Source organism: Oryctolagus cuniculus, chromosome 2 (genome assembly GCF_964237555.1).
Source record: "Oryctolagus cuniculus chromosome 2, mOryCun1.1, whole genome shotgun sequence".
In the NCBI taxonomy this organism is placed as follows: domain Eukaryota; kingdom Metazoa; phylum Chordata; class Mammalia; order Lagomorpha; family Leporidae; genus Oryctolagus; species Oryctolagus cuniculus.
The window spans coordinates 118,019,587-118,036,689 of NC_091433.1; the positions used below are offsets into that span (position 1 = coordinate 118,019,587).

Below are 17,103 nucleotides of genomic sequence, written 5' to 3' on the forward strand. Positions count from 1 at the left end.
GAATATAGGCAAGGGCTATAAACAATAATGGAATGGAGATATGACCATTTCAGCCATATATAATAACATTTTAAAAAAATTACAGCTCATAAAAACTAGTTGTATAACATTCTTAACCACTAGTTTGAAAAAACTAAGTTTGACAAAACTGTTTGCAGCAATACTGAAACACACAGGCATTTCTTTCTCTTTCTGTTTTTGTTTTTTGATTTTGTTCTTTTATCATTGTTAATTATTATTTATTTCTTGATTTTAGCCACCACATATAAGGGAGAATATGTATGAAGTATTTATCTTTCTGTGTTAAGCTTATTTCACTCAACATGATGTTTGCTGCTTGTGTCCATTTTTTTTTGCAAATGGTAGAATTTCATTATTTTTATAGCTGAGTAATATTCCAATGAAAGTGCATATATGTACGTATGCACATACATATAATTTTTTTTCATGTGATGATGGATACCTTGGTTGATTCACAGTTTGGCTGCTGTGAACAAAAATGAAGACTAATGTCCTGTTTAGGGTTTAAACCCCAGTTAATAGAAATGGAATAGTTCAGGAGCAGAGTAGAAATAGCTAAGAAAGTTAGGCAGAATCTGAGGACATTGGAAGAATTCTTAGAATTAGTATAGCAACAGCTTGGGTAGGTCAGTTATCCCACGTCTTGTTCAGCATGGCCCTGCATTCAAAATGAGAACATGCTCTGAATTAGGAAAAGCTAAGGGAAGCGTCTATGCGGAAGGGCTTGTGTTGACATTCTGGTGCCTCACGGATTGATGGCAATGTAGGTGACACTGAAGTTCTCACAGGTCTTGGATCTGGTAACAGAAACTGTTGAAAAAAATCATGAACCAGAATGGATCTGAAGCCAGGATAAGAAATCCAGATTACTTGAGACTGTAGGCTATGGCAGAAATGATGGAGTGTAGCTTAGGGGTTAGCACGGTACTACAGAACCCAGGAAGGAGCCTTAGCTACCACTGCCTGGAACAACCAGGTGCATCAAGCCAAACTGCACTGTGAGTTCCTGCCATCTGAAAGATAATGTGGAGACCAGATATCCTTCCTCTGCTCCCACCATGAGGAAACATAAGTTTCTCCTTATAGGAGAAGAGGTGGGATAGGATGGTGGCAAGGCCAAAGAAGAGTCCAATAGGAAATCTAGATTTGGAATTGAAACAGACATTTCAAACTAAAACAAACTGAGTTATCATCAACTGCCATATTTAGGTTTTCTCCCCAATTCTCCACATCAGCAGAAGAGGAGATCTTGACAGCTAGACAACAACCTTTATGTATATAATGAGGTTATAGTTCTTTGCCCATGAGTGAGAGTGAATTGATTTCAAATGCTCTATGGAAGAGGCACTCATTGAAGACAACCCATACTATCATTCTCTCTCTGTATGTGCATCATGCTGTATAAAGTGCATCATTAAACAAAAAGCATATGCTAGCACTTCTACTCTCTCTAATGCTCTTCTATGCACACCATGAATAACTACTCACACTTCCTAATAGTCTGCTATGTGCAGAACACAGCACCTGGAAGAGATGTGGTATTTGGCCTAGCAGTTAAGACCCTCATGTTCCATACAGGAGTTCCTGGGATGGATGTATGGCTCCAATCCTGACTCTAGCTTCCTGCTATGCAGCCACTGGGAGGCAGTGCTGATGGCTAAATCGAATGGGTTTCTGCTACCCACATGGGAGACCTGGATTGAGTTCCTGCTCAGAGTTTTGGCTTCAGCTCAATTCTGGCATCTGCAGGCATTTTGGGAGTGAAACAACAGATGAGAACTCTGTCTTATCTGCTTCTTGAATAAATAATTAAAAAAATAAAGCACACAGTACAGCAGTTAATAGATGATTACTAACCATTAGAAACATATTATGTACATTTGAATTCTGGTTCCTCCATTTATTATCTGCATGATCTGGGCAAGCTATTTAAACTCCCTGTACCTTAATTTCTTTCTCTGGAAAATGTAAATAATAAAACTCTCTGGATGTTTAAGAATTAAATAAATTAAAATCAGCAAATGTAATAAGAATGGTTTTAGGATATTCTTTACTTTCAAAATTGTAAACAATTCCAAATGTCCATCAACCATGAAATTGATAATTAAATTGTGAAATCAATGAATCACATAAAGGTTCATTCATGTTGCTTTGTGTGGATCCACACACAGAAACACAAATGAATCTCAGGGACATACCAAAATAAAGGGCATAATTCTGCCAACTGAGTCAAAACTAATTCATGACATTAGAATTCAAGTTGCTACCTTTACAATGGAAGAAAAGATTAATGATTAGGAGGGGACAGTGAGTGTAACAGCAATGATGTAGTTCTTGACACGAGTAGTTAATACGTGGATATTTTCATTTTCTAATAACTCCCTGAGCTGCACAGCTATCACAGAATGGAAACTTTGGTCTGTGAGAAAGTACAAAAGCACCTCAATTCAAAAGTAAAAACAGCGTCAAGTCCTTTGAACTACGTTTGACAAATAGCACATAATGTTAGCTGTTTTATGTGTCCATGTTAACTCACAGATGTCTGTGTTGTGTTCCTATGTACTTTAAAATTCTTCTTTAATCCTATGCTAATGGGCAATTCCATTTTTTATTTGATTATAAGTTCACATGGTTTTATACTTTTGTGATAAGCTTTAGCCAAAGTTAATCATGAAATAATGAAACATTACAAGATAATATTTTGGGTATGCCTTAGTGAATTATCACCCAGACGTTGATGTCTGTTCTATATTCTTAAAAATAACTTGTATCTTTTCTGTAGAAAAATTGATGCAAGATAACCAAATATTCCTCTCTACCATTTATCAGTTTAAATTCTGCCTCTTTCTCAAAGGGAATTATTTTAACATAATAAACAAACTTTAAAATTGTGACAATAGCTATAAAATGTGCAAGGAAGTTGTAAAAACACATATTTTAAAATAATAAATATAATATATTTTACAATTTTAGAATGTGCAAGGAAGTTGTAAAAACACACATATCAAAATAATAAATACAATATATTTTGCTTGTGATGGTCTGGAATTTTTTCAATAACTAGAGAGAGAGGTTCAAAAACACTTTAATTTTAGATAGTAGCTCTAAGACAATGTTGACTGGTTAGAATGGACCCATGAAAAACAAAGGTTAAATCAGTTTAAAATGAAATGTATCTTGTAAATGGTTTAAATAGTATATCTTAAATGTTCTCACCACATGAAATAAGTATGTAAGATGATGACCACATTAATTAGTTTAATTAATCATTTCACAATGTATATATACATCAAAACATCATATTGGTTTCAACAATATATATCATTTTTATTTATTAATTATATCTTTATGAAAATGCAATAAGCAAACTTTGCACACTTAAAAGAAAAACTTCTTTAGCTTACCTGTGCTTGCAGTTTTATTTCATTCACTTCATTGTTTAGGTCTTCAAGATCTCTACCTAGATGCAGGCAAAATTGCTTAATACTTGTTTCTCTGTCGCCTACTGATTTATCAATGGCATTCCGAACAGCAACAATGGATGGTTTCATAGTTGCAAAAACAGCAAAGTCTTCTGGAGGTGTGGGTACCTGGTATTGTTCAATAAGCTTGTACATCTGAACCACTACATTCCCTTCATCTTCCAGGCTTTCAATCTAAATAGAAACGTTGACTGGTTAAATATAACAGAACTCTAATACACCCTTTAAGTTATTTCTAATGGAAGACAGCCACTGTGTAATATGAACATCAAGCCGTGAATAGTGCACAATGGGAAGTACATTCAATGTTACAATCAAATTAACTGAAGCCTGGTGAATGGCATATATTGTCATTGCTCCAGCACAGGTAAGCAGGCCTGTGAGGTCAGTTGGTCAGGGCTGAACACAATTAGCAGTGCACTTCCAAATTACTCTTCTTCATCTCATTTGTTCCCTAACAGCATTAAGCAGGGCCAGTGTGTGCTGTGAGGGCCTCTGTTGTAACATGTGAGCTGCCATGCCTGTGGGCTGAGCACTGATTGTCCCAGTGCTGCCCTTGTCATCTGACTGGGTCATTTTTACGTTACACGCTGAGTAGGTTCAGACTCGGCTCTATGGTGACTTTTTCATCTTCCTTTAAGAAATTATTTTATTATATTCTAATGATAAAAACCATCTTCACTTTGACGTCTTACCACCAGTGGACAGTATATTTTTTTAACAGTATATTTCTTGTCTTTCCTAATTTTCTAGCACCTCCCCAACCCCCAACTCTGCCACATGCTTCTAGAAAGAGTAGCCATGTTCATACTGCTCAACCCAACCTCCAGGCCACAAGCTGAACCACGCAGCAATGAACTGGGACCAAGACAGCCTGGATCATTCTGAACACAGAAAGAGCTAGACCGCAGCTGTTGGCAGAGGTGTCATGCTTTCATGTGGAAGCAGAGTAGGTCCCTAACATGAGGACAGCTCAGAGAGGTTCTCAGAGAACCAGCTGCCAACCTTAGCTTGCCGAGCCCTGAATCCATTTACCAGGCACCCAGAATTGATACTGGAAGAGAGAGACAATCTCATTCACTGACTTTCTAAACCCGGGTAGTTGCTGGTGGCCAGACTTGCTGCAGAGCAAGGGAAGTGAAGCAGACAAGGGAGAGAGATGCAGAGAGAAGAGACGGAGCGAGAGGAACATCTGTGTTTCCTAAGTTGTCCTGTTCCTGGTTTCACTCAGTTCCTGAGTGTAGTTACATTCTTGAAGGTAAGTTTCATAAAACACCCTTACACACTGCAGTAGGGTCCCTATTTTGGCTTAAGCTAGCTTAAGTGAATTTCAGTTATTTGTCCAATGAGGTTTAGCGAATACAGACAATAACGAATGCTGGGCATCTTATAACCCTTGGGATATGCAAGTACCAATGAGGAAATTCACTCATTTGCCATTTTGAGAAGTCAATGATTTCTAAATAAGAAACAAAGCTGTTCCTTTTGTATGCATGTAAAATAGCCTTGTAATTCTGTGAACAATATACAACAAATGATCCACTTGTTAATGACTTCTTTCATTTTAATTTATAACATTTCTTCAATTTTCAGATATTTAAGAAAATAATGTATTCTACTTCAAATGCCAAACCAAAGTGAATGTGAGTTTATGAAAAATGGCCTACTGAAGACAAATGCTTTATTGCCCACTACAGAGAAGGATCTGAGAGGAGGATACCAGGTGTCCAGAGAGAAAGAAGCAAGCATGGGAGATAAAGGAGTGTGTGTGTGCGTGCGTGTGTGTGTGTGTGTATGTATGAGAGAGAGAGAGAGAGAAATAGAGGGAGAAGAGAGACAGAGAGACAGAAAGAAGTAGAGGGAGGGAGGGAGGGAAAGAGAGAGAGAAGTAAAGGGAGCAGAGAGAGGGGGAGGGGAGGGGGAGAGAGAGAGAGAGAGAGAAATGGAGAGCACTGACTCCTTCATTTGCTTCACTTGAGTCTCATAAATTTACTTTTACCCCTACTGCTTTGTCTGCACCATAGCTAGTTTGAGTTGGGGTGTTTTTATTGTTTTGTTTTGTTTTGTTTTTGACAGGCAGAGTGGACAGTGAGAGAGAGAGACAGAGAGAAAGGTCTTCCTTTTGCCATTGGTTCACCCTCACCGCACTGATCCGATGGCAGGAGCCAGGTACTTCTCCTGGTCTCCCATGGGGTGCAGGGCCCAAGCACTTGGGCCATCCTCCACTGCACTCCTTGGCCACAGCAGAGAGCTGGCCTGGAAGAGGGGCAACCGGACAGAATCTGGTGCCCTGACCGGGACTACAACCCGGTGTGCCGGCGCTGCAAGGCAGAGGATTAGCCTAGTGAGCTGTGGCGCCGGCCAAGGGGTGTTTTTATTCTTTTTTTTTTAAACTTTTATTTAGTAGATATAAATTTCCAAAGTACAGTTTATGGATTACAATGGACCCCCCCCCATAACTTCCCTCCCACCTGCAACCCTCCCATCTCCCACTCCCTCTCCCATTTCATTCACATCAAGATTCATTTTCAATTATCTTTATATACAGAAGATCGATTTAGTATGTATTAAGTAAAGATTTCATCAGTTTGCCCCCACAGAGAACACAAAGTGCAAAATACTGTTTGAGCACTAGTCATAGCATTAATTCACATTGAACTACACATTAAGGACAGAGGTCCTACAGTAAGGTTCATGACTAGCACTCAGAAACAAGTCAAGGCTTCTATTATGACTAATATCTTGATTACAATCCTGTTGCCATTTATCAAAAGTTAGAATTGCAATGAACTGTAGTTGAAAATATTGGTTTTGTGGTCACAGAGGCCCAAATTTAAATTCCAGCTCTACCACATACATTTGTGAACCTGGACAACGTGGCCTATTTTAGTATCTGATTGCTCATTCACAGAAAGAGAATAAAAATGATCCATACTTGGGGGTGGCAGTTGTGGTACAGTGCATTAAACCACCACTTGGGATAGCTGCATCCCACGTTGGAGTGCCCATTTGAATCCTGGCTATTCCACTTTTATTTTTAAAGATTTATTTATTTATTTGAAAGAGTTACACACAGAGAGAAGGCGGGGCGGGGGGGGGGGTGTCTTCAATCCAATGGTTTGCTCCCCAATTGGCCATAACAGCCGGAGCCATGCCGATCTGAAGCCAGGAGCCAGGAGCTTCTGGGTCTCCCACGCGGGTGCAGGGGCCCAAGGACTTGGGCCATCTCCTACTGCCTTCCAGGCCATAGCAGAGAGCTGGATCAGAAGTGGAGCAGCCGGTTCTTGAACCAATGCCCATATGGGATGCTGGCGCTTCTAGCCAGGGCGTTAACCCACTGTGCCACAGCACCGGCCCCGACTGCTCTACTTTCTATCCAACTTCCTACTAATGCATCTTGGGAGAACGAAGATGATGGTTCAAGTGCTTGGGCCCCTGCCACTTATATGGGAGACCCAGATAGAGTTCCTGGTTATGGCCTGGCTAGCCCTAGCTGTTGCAGCCATTAGGGGAGTGAAGCAGCACGTGCAAGATCTCTCTCTCTCTCTCTCTCTCTCTCTGTAACTCTCACTTTCAATAAATAACTAAATCTTAAAATACATTATCCATCCTTCTTGAGTCTTTGGGAGGATTAGAAATGTGAAACATGTGGAAAGTACAGTACAATGCCTGCCCTTTAGTAAGACTTTGGTAAATGTTAGCTGGCACAATTGCTGTGATCTAGGATATACAGTTACTTTGAATGTGTTCCTGATATTTTGACAGCTGTTTCTTGATCATTCGTTTCTCCTTCTTTCTTGTCATATTTCTTTCTGACCAACCACAAGTTCTGGAATATTTAGTTAAATGAGATAATCAACTCACCCGTTCCTGAATTTCATCAAGAAATACTAAGCTATTAACATATTCTATGGTTGTAGTTGGAACAAACTCAAGTTTATATTCTGCATCTTGTGCCTCGGAAATAATGGCATCTACTTTTTTCTTGCTCAAACGAGGAAGCATAGAATTTAGCACCTAAGAAAAAGAAAATGTAAGTCATAAATTCTTGAACATTTCCAATTCATTGTATGTTTTAGACAAATCTTAATTGGGCATGTGTTAAATTAGTAGGTATTGGAAGCACCAGAATAGAAAGGGACTTTTTTCTCTTTTAATTACTGTTAGTCACATAAGCCAATAGGAAATCCACGTTTTGAAGATCATCTCTGGAACAAAGAAGGCTGCACAGCTCATCAAAAACTCAGCTTAACTGCTCAGGTATCTTGCAAAATATGTTTTCTGCTTCGTGTCCTGCGTGGGGAACATTGTGTTGCCCTCCCCAGGATTAATTTCTTGACTTTCATGTTGGGTGATGGCCATCTGGTTCCAGATGGGAATCTGGAGTCTGATTGATCACTATGCAGATATGAGAATGGCCTCCTTTGGTCTAAGAGATGGAGTTAGACCAGGCTCCTGACCTCAGTTGATCCAATCAGACAGATGGCCTGGATTTTTGTTTATGGCTGAGAGAGGTATACTCAGAACTGCAATTTCTCTTTCTTTCTGTACACAAGCAAGGAAATAATTAGCCCATGGAGCTTCTGTCTTCTATTTCAAAACTCTGAGGGAAGACTTTTCTTAGGATGAAGCTGGCACATTGGGAGCCTCAAAGAGAATGGAAGAAACTGCATCCTTAGTAACACCACTGAGGTATCAGATCAAATGTCCCTAATGTTCAGCCAGGCTCTGGACATTTCAGATGCAGGAGGTTCTGAAATTTCTGACTGCTTAATTCAGTTTTCTTTGGCTTGGAACATAGTAGTGCTCAAAAATGTTTATTGAAATTGAGTTGAATTTATTCTAAGTATAGGCATTTTTTTTTTCTTTTTTAATAGATAAGGAAGCAAAACTCTAGAAAAAAAAAAAGCAAATGCCACACAACTAATTAATGGCAGAACAGATACTATCACTCAGGTCTGTACTCTTCTAAACAGTGCTCTATCTTCTGTCATCTTTACTAAGGGCAGCAAAGGTTTCCTCTAAGAGCCAGAGAGCAACTATTTAAGATTTGTTAAGACATAGAATCTGTTGCAATTCCTCAACTCTGCTCTTATAGTGATAAAAGAGCCACAGACAATATGTAAACAAGTTGTCTTGGCTGTGTTTCAATAAAACTATGTATATAAAACAGGAGGCAGCCTAGACTACCCTTGTGGTCTATACTTTTTCAATTCCTGTCCTATGCCATTGTCTTTCTGGAAGCATTTGAGAATGTATGGGTACATACTGGCTCCAAAGGAGATTATTGTGTTGGTTTTTCAAGTTATTGCAGAAATTTCTCTATGTCTACAACTCATATAAAAATAACCAGACCTTTAGGGACAATCATGTATCAGAAAATGATCCCCCGAGCTTGATGTCAGTATCCCAGATAACCCAGCATTCCCACGAGGACACAGAGCTGTTACAGTGGTATGTCATTTGCAGAAATCCTCAAAATGGCCCAACAGAGCAAAAAGGAAGTTAAGAAGCAAGTCTGAGGTCTGCAGTCCCCTTCCTTTCTCATCTGAAAGCTCATTGTGTTTGTACAGAGAGAATATGGGATTTTTTTTTCTAGAAATCAAGGATATCCAGTAGCCTTATGTTAATTTAATACTTTCAATACTAGAAAATAAATACATATATACTTTTGTGGTGGAATAATCATAAAATAACTGTAGAGACCACGGCTGAAGCTTTTTTGGCTCATGGTTACCTCCAAGCATCGCAAAGGTGATGGAATTAGCTTTTCCTTTAGCAGTTTCGTGTCAATGAGCAGCAATCCTACATTTCTGGTGGGTCTTAGAGCTACGGCATCCTTGTGCTGTCTGTGATATTTTTCCAGTTGATCACTAAAGAACTTAACATCTACATAAAATAATGAGTATAAATCATAAAAGATATTAGATTTTAAATGATGACTATACAGTATACTAAATATCATTATGTTAACAAATTTATTCATGTATTCATAATGTTATTATTCACAGAGTGCCTTGTTTTAGAATGTTAATTCACAACACTTTGTAACATTTCATTCTTGTAATCAACTAATATTTTACAATTAAATGTTTTCTGATGCCTTTTAAGAGATGACAGACAATAACTTACAATTAGAAGATACAGTCTGGAATGACAAGATTCTCTAGCTAGACTGGTGTGAAGCTGGGCTAAATCTAAGAGGTCGTCCACAAGATACCACAAAGTAAAGCATTTTGAGAATATTCACACACAAAAAGTGGAAACACAAGAGACTGAATATAGTAAGAATTATTTCCATTCCTCTTCTCAGCACCTGTCTGCCCTTCCTGCACCCTTCATTATGGTTAAGTCATTTATCTGCTTGGCTCTGGCAGAGGCTGCAGTTGTATTTTGATAGTCTTCTAGCCTACATTCTCTCCCTTCTCCAATCCACCTGGAACAAATGGAGCCTGAGGATCCGTAAATGCATTTTTATCATGGCTCTGGTTAAAAACAGCTCTTTCTAATCCACAAAGAGAAAAAAGAGTATAGATGATAGAAGATAAATAAGATCCACCCCTTCTCCTTTTGAGATAGAAGAAAGCAGTAAGTATAATAGGTACACAGGGTTACAGGCCACAGAAGCTGGTTTCTTACTACTTAAGTGCTGCATAATCTTGAAGATATTATTATCTTTATGAATCTCCATTTCCTTATTTGTGTAATGTTAGTAGAATTGTGATGATTACATGAAATGCCTGGAAATCACTTAGTACAGCATCTATCATGTCATAAGTGCTTAGTAGGCATAGAACTTGTTAGTAAATGTTGATATTTATAGGAATGTGATGGTGAAATGTGGTTGATTATGTCAGAATCTAAAAACCCCTCCCCTCTTCATCCATGGAGGCTAGACAGGGGGGTAGTCTGCTTAACAGTTCAGTTAAAAAGACATTTTTAAAGGATCTACAATATGTGGTCTGTCATAGTAGTTTGAGTGTATAAGAAAACAGGATACATATGGTATCCAAGGGTCAAAGCTACCTTCTATCAACCTATAAGAAACAGTTGAATTGAAAGGTTTAGGAAGCATCAGAAGTTCTAAAAGAGGAGGTATTCACTAAGCTCCTAAATCTGTATATAATAAATATATATGATATTTGTTCACCTTATTTAAATAAAAGAATTTTGAAAAAAAAAAAAAGAGGAGGTATTCAGAGTTTAAGAGTCCAGGCCAATATTCCAAGGTCCCAAACAGTAAATAGTTAATACCTGTGAGAACCTGGCCCCAGGACTGGGTTTCAGAGGCAAGACTGGCAATCCCAGGCAGAACCAAATTGAGAGAAATCAGGGAGACTAGAGACTTCACTTAAATGAAAACTTGGATATTGTGGACTGTTTTCTTTTGTTAGGAATAATAAGTCTAATGATATAATTTCACCCCTGAGTCTGATATGACCCAGAGTTGTTGGTTCACATCAACCGCATCTCAATGTGGTCCTGGGAAAAAAGAGCCACTCAAATTCCTGTGCTAGGAAAATTTAAATAAACCTTATTTAATGGTATTGGTATTTGTATACATTCCTTTCAACTCTTCCCTAATACAGGCCTTAGCCCTGCTACAACTTCATACAGAAGATAAGCCATTAAGGGGGAATTGCTTCTCATATTATCCTGAAATAAAACAGTACACTGAGTAAAAATAAAGGAAAAAAGTAATTTTATGAAAAACAACCTCGAAATTAATAAACTGCTTGTCAGGTCAACTCATTTTGCCTACCAAATCCCACCAAACAGGAACTCAGAAGACTATAAATCTTATCGTATATATCAAAAATCATTATTGGAACGAGAATGTAAGTGAAATGGAAAACTTACCAGGTTCCTGAAGTTTAAGAGCTTGTAAATCAAGACTTTCATTTTCCTTGAAGAATATCTGGAATTTTTCAAAGGTAGCTGCATATAGGGAGGCAGATTCAAATGCTGCCTGAATAGTTTCCTGAATATTATAAATAAGAAAAAAATTTCATTTTTCTTGAATAGAATTCTCTTCACTAGCACTAACGTGCACACACACACACACACACAGACATTCACACTGCTTCTCTGTTCTCAGTGGTATGTTATGCGTTGACCTTAGGAGACATGCATGAGAAAAAATACCACTCTTGATGTCAAGGAACAGGTAATGTGTTCAAGAAGAAACTGTTATGAAAAGTTTAAAAATCCATCTTGAAATCTGACTTTTGACAAATTGTTTAGAATTGAAAGAAAGGACATATGTAATTTTTTTTTTTTTGGTTTCATGGTGAACTTAAGTATTACTAGTAAACATATTGCAAAGAGGCAATGCCTATTACTTTCTAAACTGCAAACTTTGTGTCCTAGTTGAAAGGCTTTTAGGAAAAGGCAAAACTATTTAGCATGCCTACAGAATCATTTACTTAACCTTACTATCAAATCCTTGACTGGTCAGTCTCTCATTCAAAAATGTCCTCCATACTTTGCCCTAATAAAATCCTTGCCCTCAACTTGAGTTCCTCTCTCCCCTTGAGGAGCTCTTCATGTTGTTAGATATATTGTTAGCTGTGAAATATAATGCAAATAGATTCTCCTAAGTTATAATTGTATTTTTATTTTACAATTCTTTTGCCTTGAAGACTTTGTTTTCATTTTTATGTCATTGCATTTATCAATTTGTTCTATTGTTACATCTGAATTTTGAGTCATAGTCAGTTACCCCTTTCTTATGAACAAAATTATAGAAGAATTTGCCCACGTTTTCTTCTTGTAGTTGAAAGGTTTTATTTTACACTTAGTTCCCCAGTCCATGTATTCTTATGTATAATGTGGGATGTAGATCTGATTTTATATTTGTCCACATGGCTAATCTGTTGTCCCACCTCCATTTATGAAAAAGTCCAGGTTCATATCTGGGGTTTGAGGTACTATATTTGTCATTTAATGAATTTCTATGTGTACTTGGATATATTTCTGAACTTTCTATTTTAGCCCACTGATACCTATACACTTAGGTGTCAGTAGTACATTTGAAAGAGTACAGAATGTTCATATTTAATATTTGGTAAGTATAGTACCCCTCATAGCTTTTCTTTTGTTCAGCATTAAGATATTCTTATATATCTATTCTTACTTATCAGCTTTACTGCAAAATTTTCCTAGCTCCATGAGAATGCTTGTCAGTATGTTATTGGCATGTATTAAGTTTATGAATTAATCTAAGGAGAAAGAACACCTTTATTGTGTTGAGTCAATCCATTAAAGCACTTCTGTTCAAGTTTACTTTTGTGTCTTCCAGAAGATTTAAAAAAAAAAAGTTTTCTATGTAGGTTCTTAACATTTCTTATTGGATTCACTCCTAATTATATCACCTTCTTTGTTGCTATTATGAGTGAAATGTCTCCTACTAGGCTTTTTCACTATTCTAGATATAATAGGTAGCACTTTGAATTTCTAGCCTTTGGAGATTTAACAACATTCTCCTTTGAAATCATTTGGACCTGACACTTTTTATAAGGCATTTATTTGATAACTTCATTTTGTGGATATTAGTTTTCTATTTCTGCTCTTGCTGATTTAGGTAAACATGTTTCTGTAAAAACTATTTTATATAGGCTTTCGAATTTACTTGGAGTAATATCTGCAAAGTAATATCTAATTTTTTTCCATTTTGATAGTTATTTCTGTCATTCCCCACTGTTAATGTTGATTAGCTTTTCTATATCCTTTTTTATTTCAGTTGATCTACTGAAAAGTCTTCTACCCCTAGTGTTTCTATTTATGTTCCATTTATGTTTCAGAGCATCTCTTCACTTTGTAAAAGTGTTTCCTGTGCTATTTGGTGCATAGAAATTCTCACTGTTACTTCCATTACAAATTGTGATTTTTTGAAGCAGATGTCTTTGCTCTGTTTAATGCTATTGATTTAGACTCGACTCTATCTGATATCAAGGTGCAGAAGACAATTAACATAGGAGGCCTGAAACTGCTATTCTTAGAAAGACCTGCTTGCAATGTGGGCCCTTGTTCAGCACGGTGAATTGAATTTCAGAGGGGTTCCCACAATTCCCTAACTGGGAAGAGTGGCTCACTGTGGCACAGCTGTTTGTGAAAACAATGTGGTTTACTCTGAACACCTGTTTTCCTTCCAGGAGTTTGGAATTTTGGTGTATGGTAGGTAGAGAGTGCTTGTGTAGCCAGTCCCCAGTACACACCTTGGCCACTGAGACTCTAAGAAGCTTCTCTGATACAGGACATTCCACACCTGTTGCCACAACTCATTGTTGGGGGAGTTAGGAGTGCCCTGTGTGCCTCCATAGGGAGTGGTTGCTTGGAAGCATGCACCTGGGTTTCTCTGGACTTTACCCCATGTGCTTTTCCCCATTGCTAATCTTTTTCACTATAATTAATCTTTTTTTAAAATTTTAATTTTATTTTATTTGACAGGCAGAGTGGACAGTGAGAGAGAGAGACAGAGAGAAAGGTCTTCCTTTTGCCGTTGGTTCACCCTCCAAAGGCTGCCGTGGCCGGCGCGCTGCGGACTGCGCACCGCACTGATCCGATGGCAGGAGCCAGGAGCCAGGTGCTTCTCCTGGTCTCCCATGGGGCGCAGGGCCCAAGCACCTGGGCCATCCTCCACTGCACTCCCTGGCCACAGCAGAGGGCTGGCCTGGAAGAGGGGCAACCGGGATAGAATCTGGCGCCCTGAGCGGGACTAGAACCCGGTGTGCCGGCGCCGCAAGGCGGAGGATTAGCCTAGTGAGCCGCGGTGCCGGCCCACTATAATTAATCTTCAACTTGAGTGAAACTACATGCTGGGTCTGTGAGGTCTCCCAGCAATTCATAGAGAAGTGGTGGTCATCTTGGATCCCTGACTCTCAGGATCGGAAACCTTGCTTTATCATTCCTTACCTTTGCTTCTATACCATTGAGCATCTCTTTTTGTTTAGTGTTTCTGAATTACTTTAAGATTTTTCTCTTGACCTAGCATATTGTTTTGTTCTGCTTGTGAACCAAATATTCACATTTCTTTATATTACTGACATATTTGATCTCATTTTGCTCACATGTTTTGTTTTTAAATAATTAATTTTATTTGTTTGAAAGGCAGACAGAAGAGAGAGTGAGAGTGAGAACGAGTTCTCCCATTCACTGGTTCACTTCCCAAATGCCTGTAACAGCCAGACCTGGGCCAATCCAAAGCCAGGAACTGGGAATTCAATCTGGGTCTTTCACATGGGTGGCAGGGACCCAAGTACTTGAGTCATGTCATTTTTAAATATGCTCTATGGTTATTTTTTTCTTCCTCTGTGTGATAGCTTTTAAAAGATACATGTATTTTCTTATTGATCTTTCATTTCATTTTTTTGGTTGTTTCTAAATATTTTTAATAAAATTTTTATTCACAGTTCTTTTGACATATAGAAATTGTACATATTTATAAAGTAATATGTGCTGTTTTGTTACGTATATACATTGTGCACTATCCAATAAGTGTAAATACATTTATCAAGTATTTAATTTTTAAAATTTTAATATTTAACAATTTTTAACATTTTACCACATTTAATTCATATGTAGGCATTATGTACATGCACATATATATTATTTCTTCTTGGAAACAGGGAAGTTAATATCAACAAATGTGAGACTCATGGCAATGATCATAAAGTGGGGGGAGAAGGGTACATTGTCATATACATGGTGTAACTCAGTGAAGCTATAACTATACACTAAAAATGTGACATCTGCCCAATTTTTATACTTTCTTTATAAGAGAACTGAGAAAACGCGATACTTGTCTTCTCTCTCTGAGTTTGGTTTATTTCACTTAGCATAATGATCTGCACTTCTATTCATTTTTGTTGCAAATGTCAGGATTTCCTTCTTTTTTTATGTCGGAATAACATCCCATTGTGCATATATACTTCATTTTCTTTATTCAGTCATACCAGTTGACAGACATCTAGCTTAATTCCATAGCTTTGCTATTATGCATTGGGCTATTACAAACATGGAGTGCAGGTATGTCTTTCATATGCTGACTTCACTTCCTTTGGATATATTCCCAGAAGAGAGAGAGCTGGGTCATATGGTAGATCCATTTTTAGTGTTTTGAGGAATCTCTATGCTGTTTTCCTTAATAGTTGTGCTAGTTTACATTCACACCAACAATGCATTCTGGTGCCCTTTTCTCTACAACCAACCTCACTGGAATATTTTATTGTTTTATTTTGGATAACAACCATCCTAACATCAGTAAGATGATACCTCATTGTGGTCTTTACACAATTTCAAGTGTGGTTTTCCCCAACTTCTTCTGTGCCAATCAGTAAACTTATGCTTACTTCCTATTTTCATCTTTTTTGTTTTGAAAATTGTATTATGGCCGGCGCCGTGTCTCAATAGACTAATCTTCCGCCTAGCAGTGCCGGCACACCCAGTTCTAGTCCCAGTCGGGGTGCAGGATTCTCCTGGTTGCCCCTCTTCCAGGCCAGCTCTCTGCTGTGGCCCAGGAAGGCAGTGGAGGATGGCCCAAATGCTTGGGCCCTGCACCCCATGGGAGACCAGGAAAAGCACCTGGCTCCTGCCTTAGGATCAGCGCGATGCGCTGGCTGGCCGGTGGCCATTGGAGGGTGAACCAACGGCAAAAGGAAGACCTTTTTCTCTGTCTCTCTCTCTCTCACTGTCCACTCTGCCTGTCAAAGATAAAAAAACAAATTAAAAAAGAAAGTTGTATTATTTATATTTCATTAGAACATAGCACTTTATACACTATTCTCCCATCCTTGTCTCTATCCTTGTTTTAGGCCATGCTAAATCTCTAATTAAATACATTCAACACTAGCCTTCAGGCATCTTTTTTCCAAAGTCATCTGCTTGTAGTAGATTAACATTTTTTTCTATAGCCCCAACACTAACAGGACTAGCTTGGCTCAATAAAAGTTCTTAATTCACACTTTCTTCCTGTGGGTTTCTTCAAAAGTCCTGCTCCACGATTTCCCTGCTTCATGTGTTCTTTTTGAGAAGTTTGATGCCAATCTAATTCTCTTACCTCTGAAAATTACTTAATCATCTTTCTTTGAGATATAGATTTTTTTTAGCTTTAAAATGCAGCTGTTTTGGAGCCAGCGCTGTGGCGCATTGGGTTAATGGCCTGGCCTGAAGCACCAGCATCCCATGTGGGTGCTGGTTCGAGGCCCGGCTGCTACACTTCCAATCCAGCTCTCTGTTATGGCCTGGGAAAGCAGTAGGAGATGGCCCAAGTCCTTGGGTCCCTGCACCCGTGTGGAAGACCCGGAAGAAGTTCCTGGCTCCTGACTTTGGATTGGTGCAGCTCTGGCTGTTGCAGCCAACTGGGGAGTGAACCAATCCTGTGGGGAGCAACTCGGACTAGACTGTTACTCAAATTAAGACTTATTCTATGCATCTGCTCTCCCACAATATGGTGCTGGGAGAGGAGGAAACAGCTTCTACACAGCTGCCTCCAGTTCAACCAATAAACAACAGGACCTGCTCCTGATTGGAGGAGAGCAGCGTACTCGGCGTGTGGGTAGCAGAGTTGGGATTGGTGGAAGAGGACTATAAAGGAGGAGAC

The 17,103-nt window shown here is 38.5% G+C and overlaps 1 protein-coding gene across 1 annotated transcript in view; it reads right to left on the reverse strand.

Annotated features, from left to right (window-relative positions):
* Positions 1–17,103, reverse strand: part of DNAH6 (dynein axonemal heavy chain 6) — a 315,521-nt gene that overhangs the window by 222,225 nt on the left and 76,193 nt on the right. Inside the window, exons 12-15 of the mRNA XM_008254187.4 lie at positions 11,364–11,484; positions 9,241–9,392; positions 7,368–7,520; positions 3,426–3,677 (exon numbers count right to left, since the gene is read on the reverse strand). Of these exons, the coding sequence (XP_008252409.2) occupies positions 3,426–3,677; positions 7,368–7,520; positions 9,241–9,392; positions 11,364–11,484 (678 nt within the window). The remainder of the gene's footprint in view (positions 1–3,425; positions 3,678–7,367; positions 7,521–9,240; positions 9,393–11,363; positions 11,485–17,103) is intronic.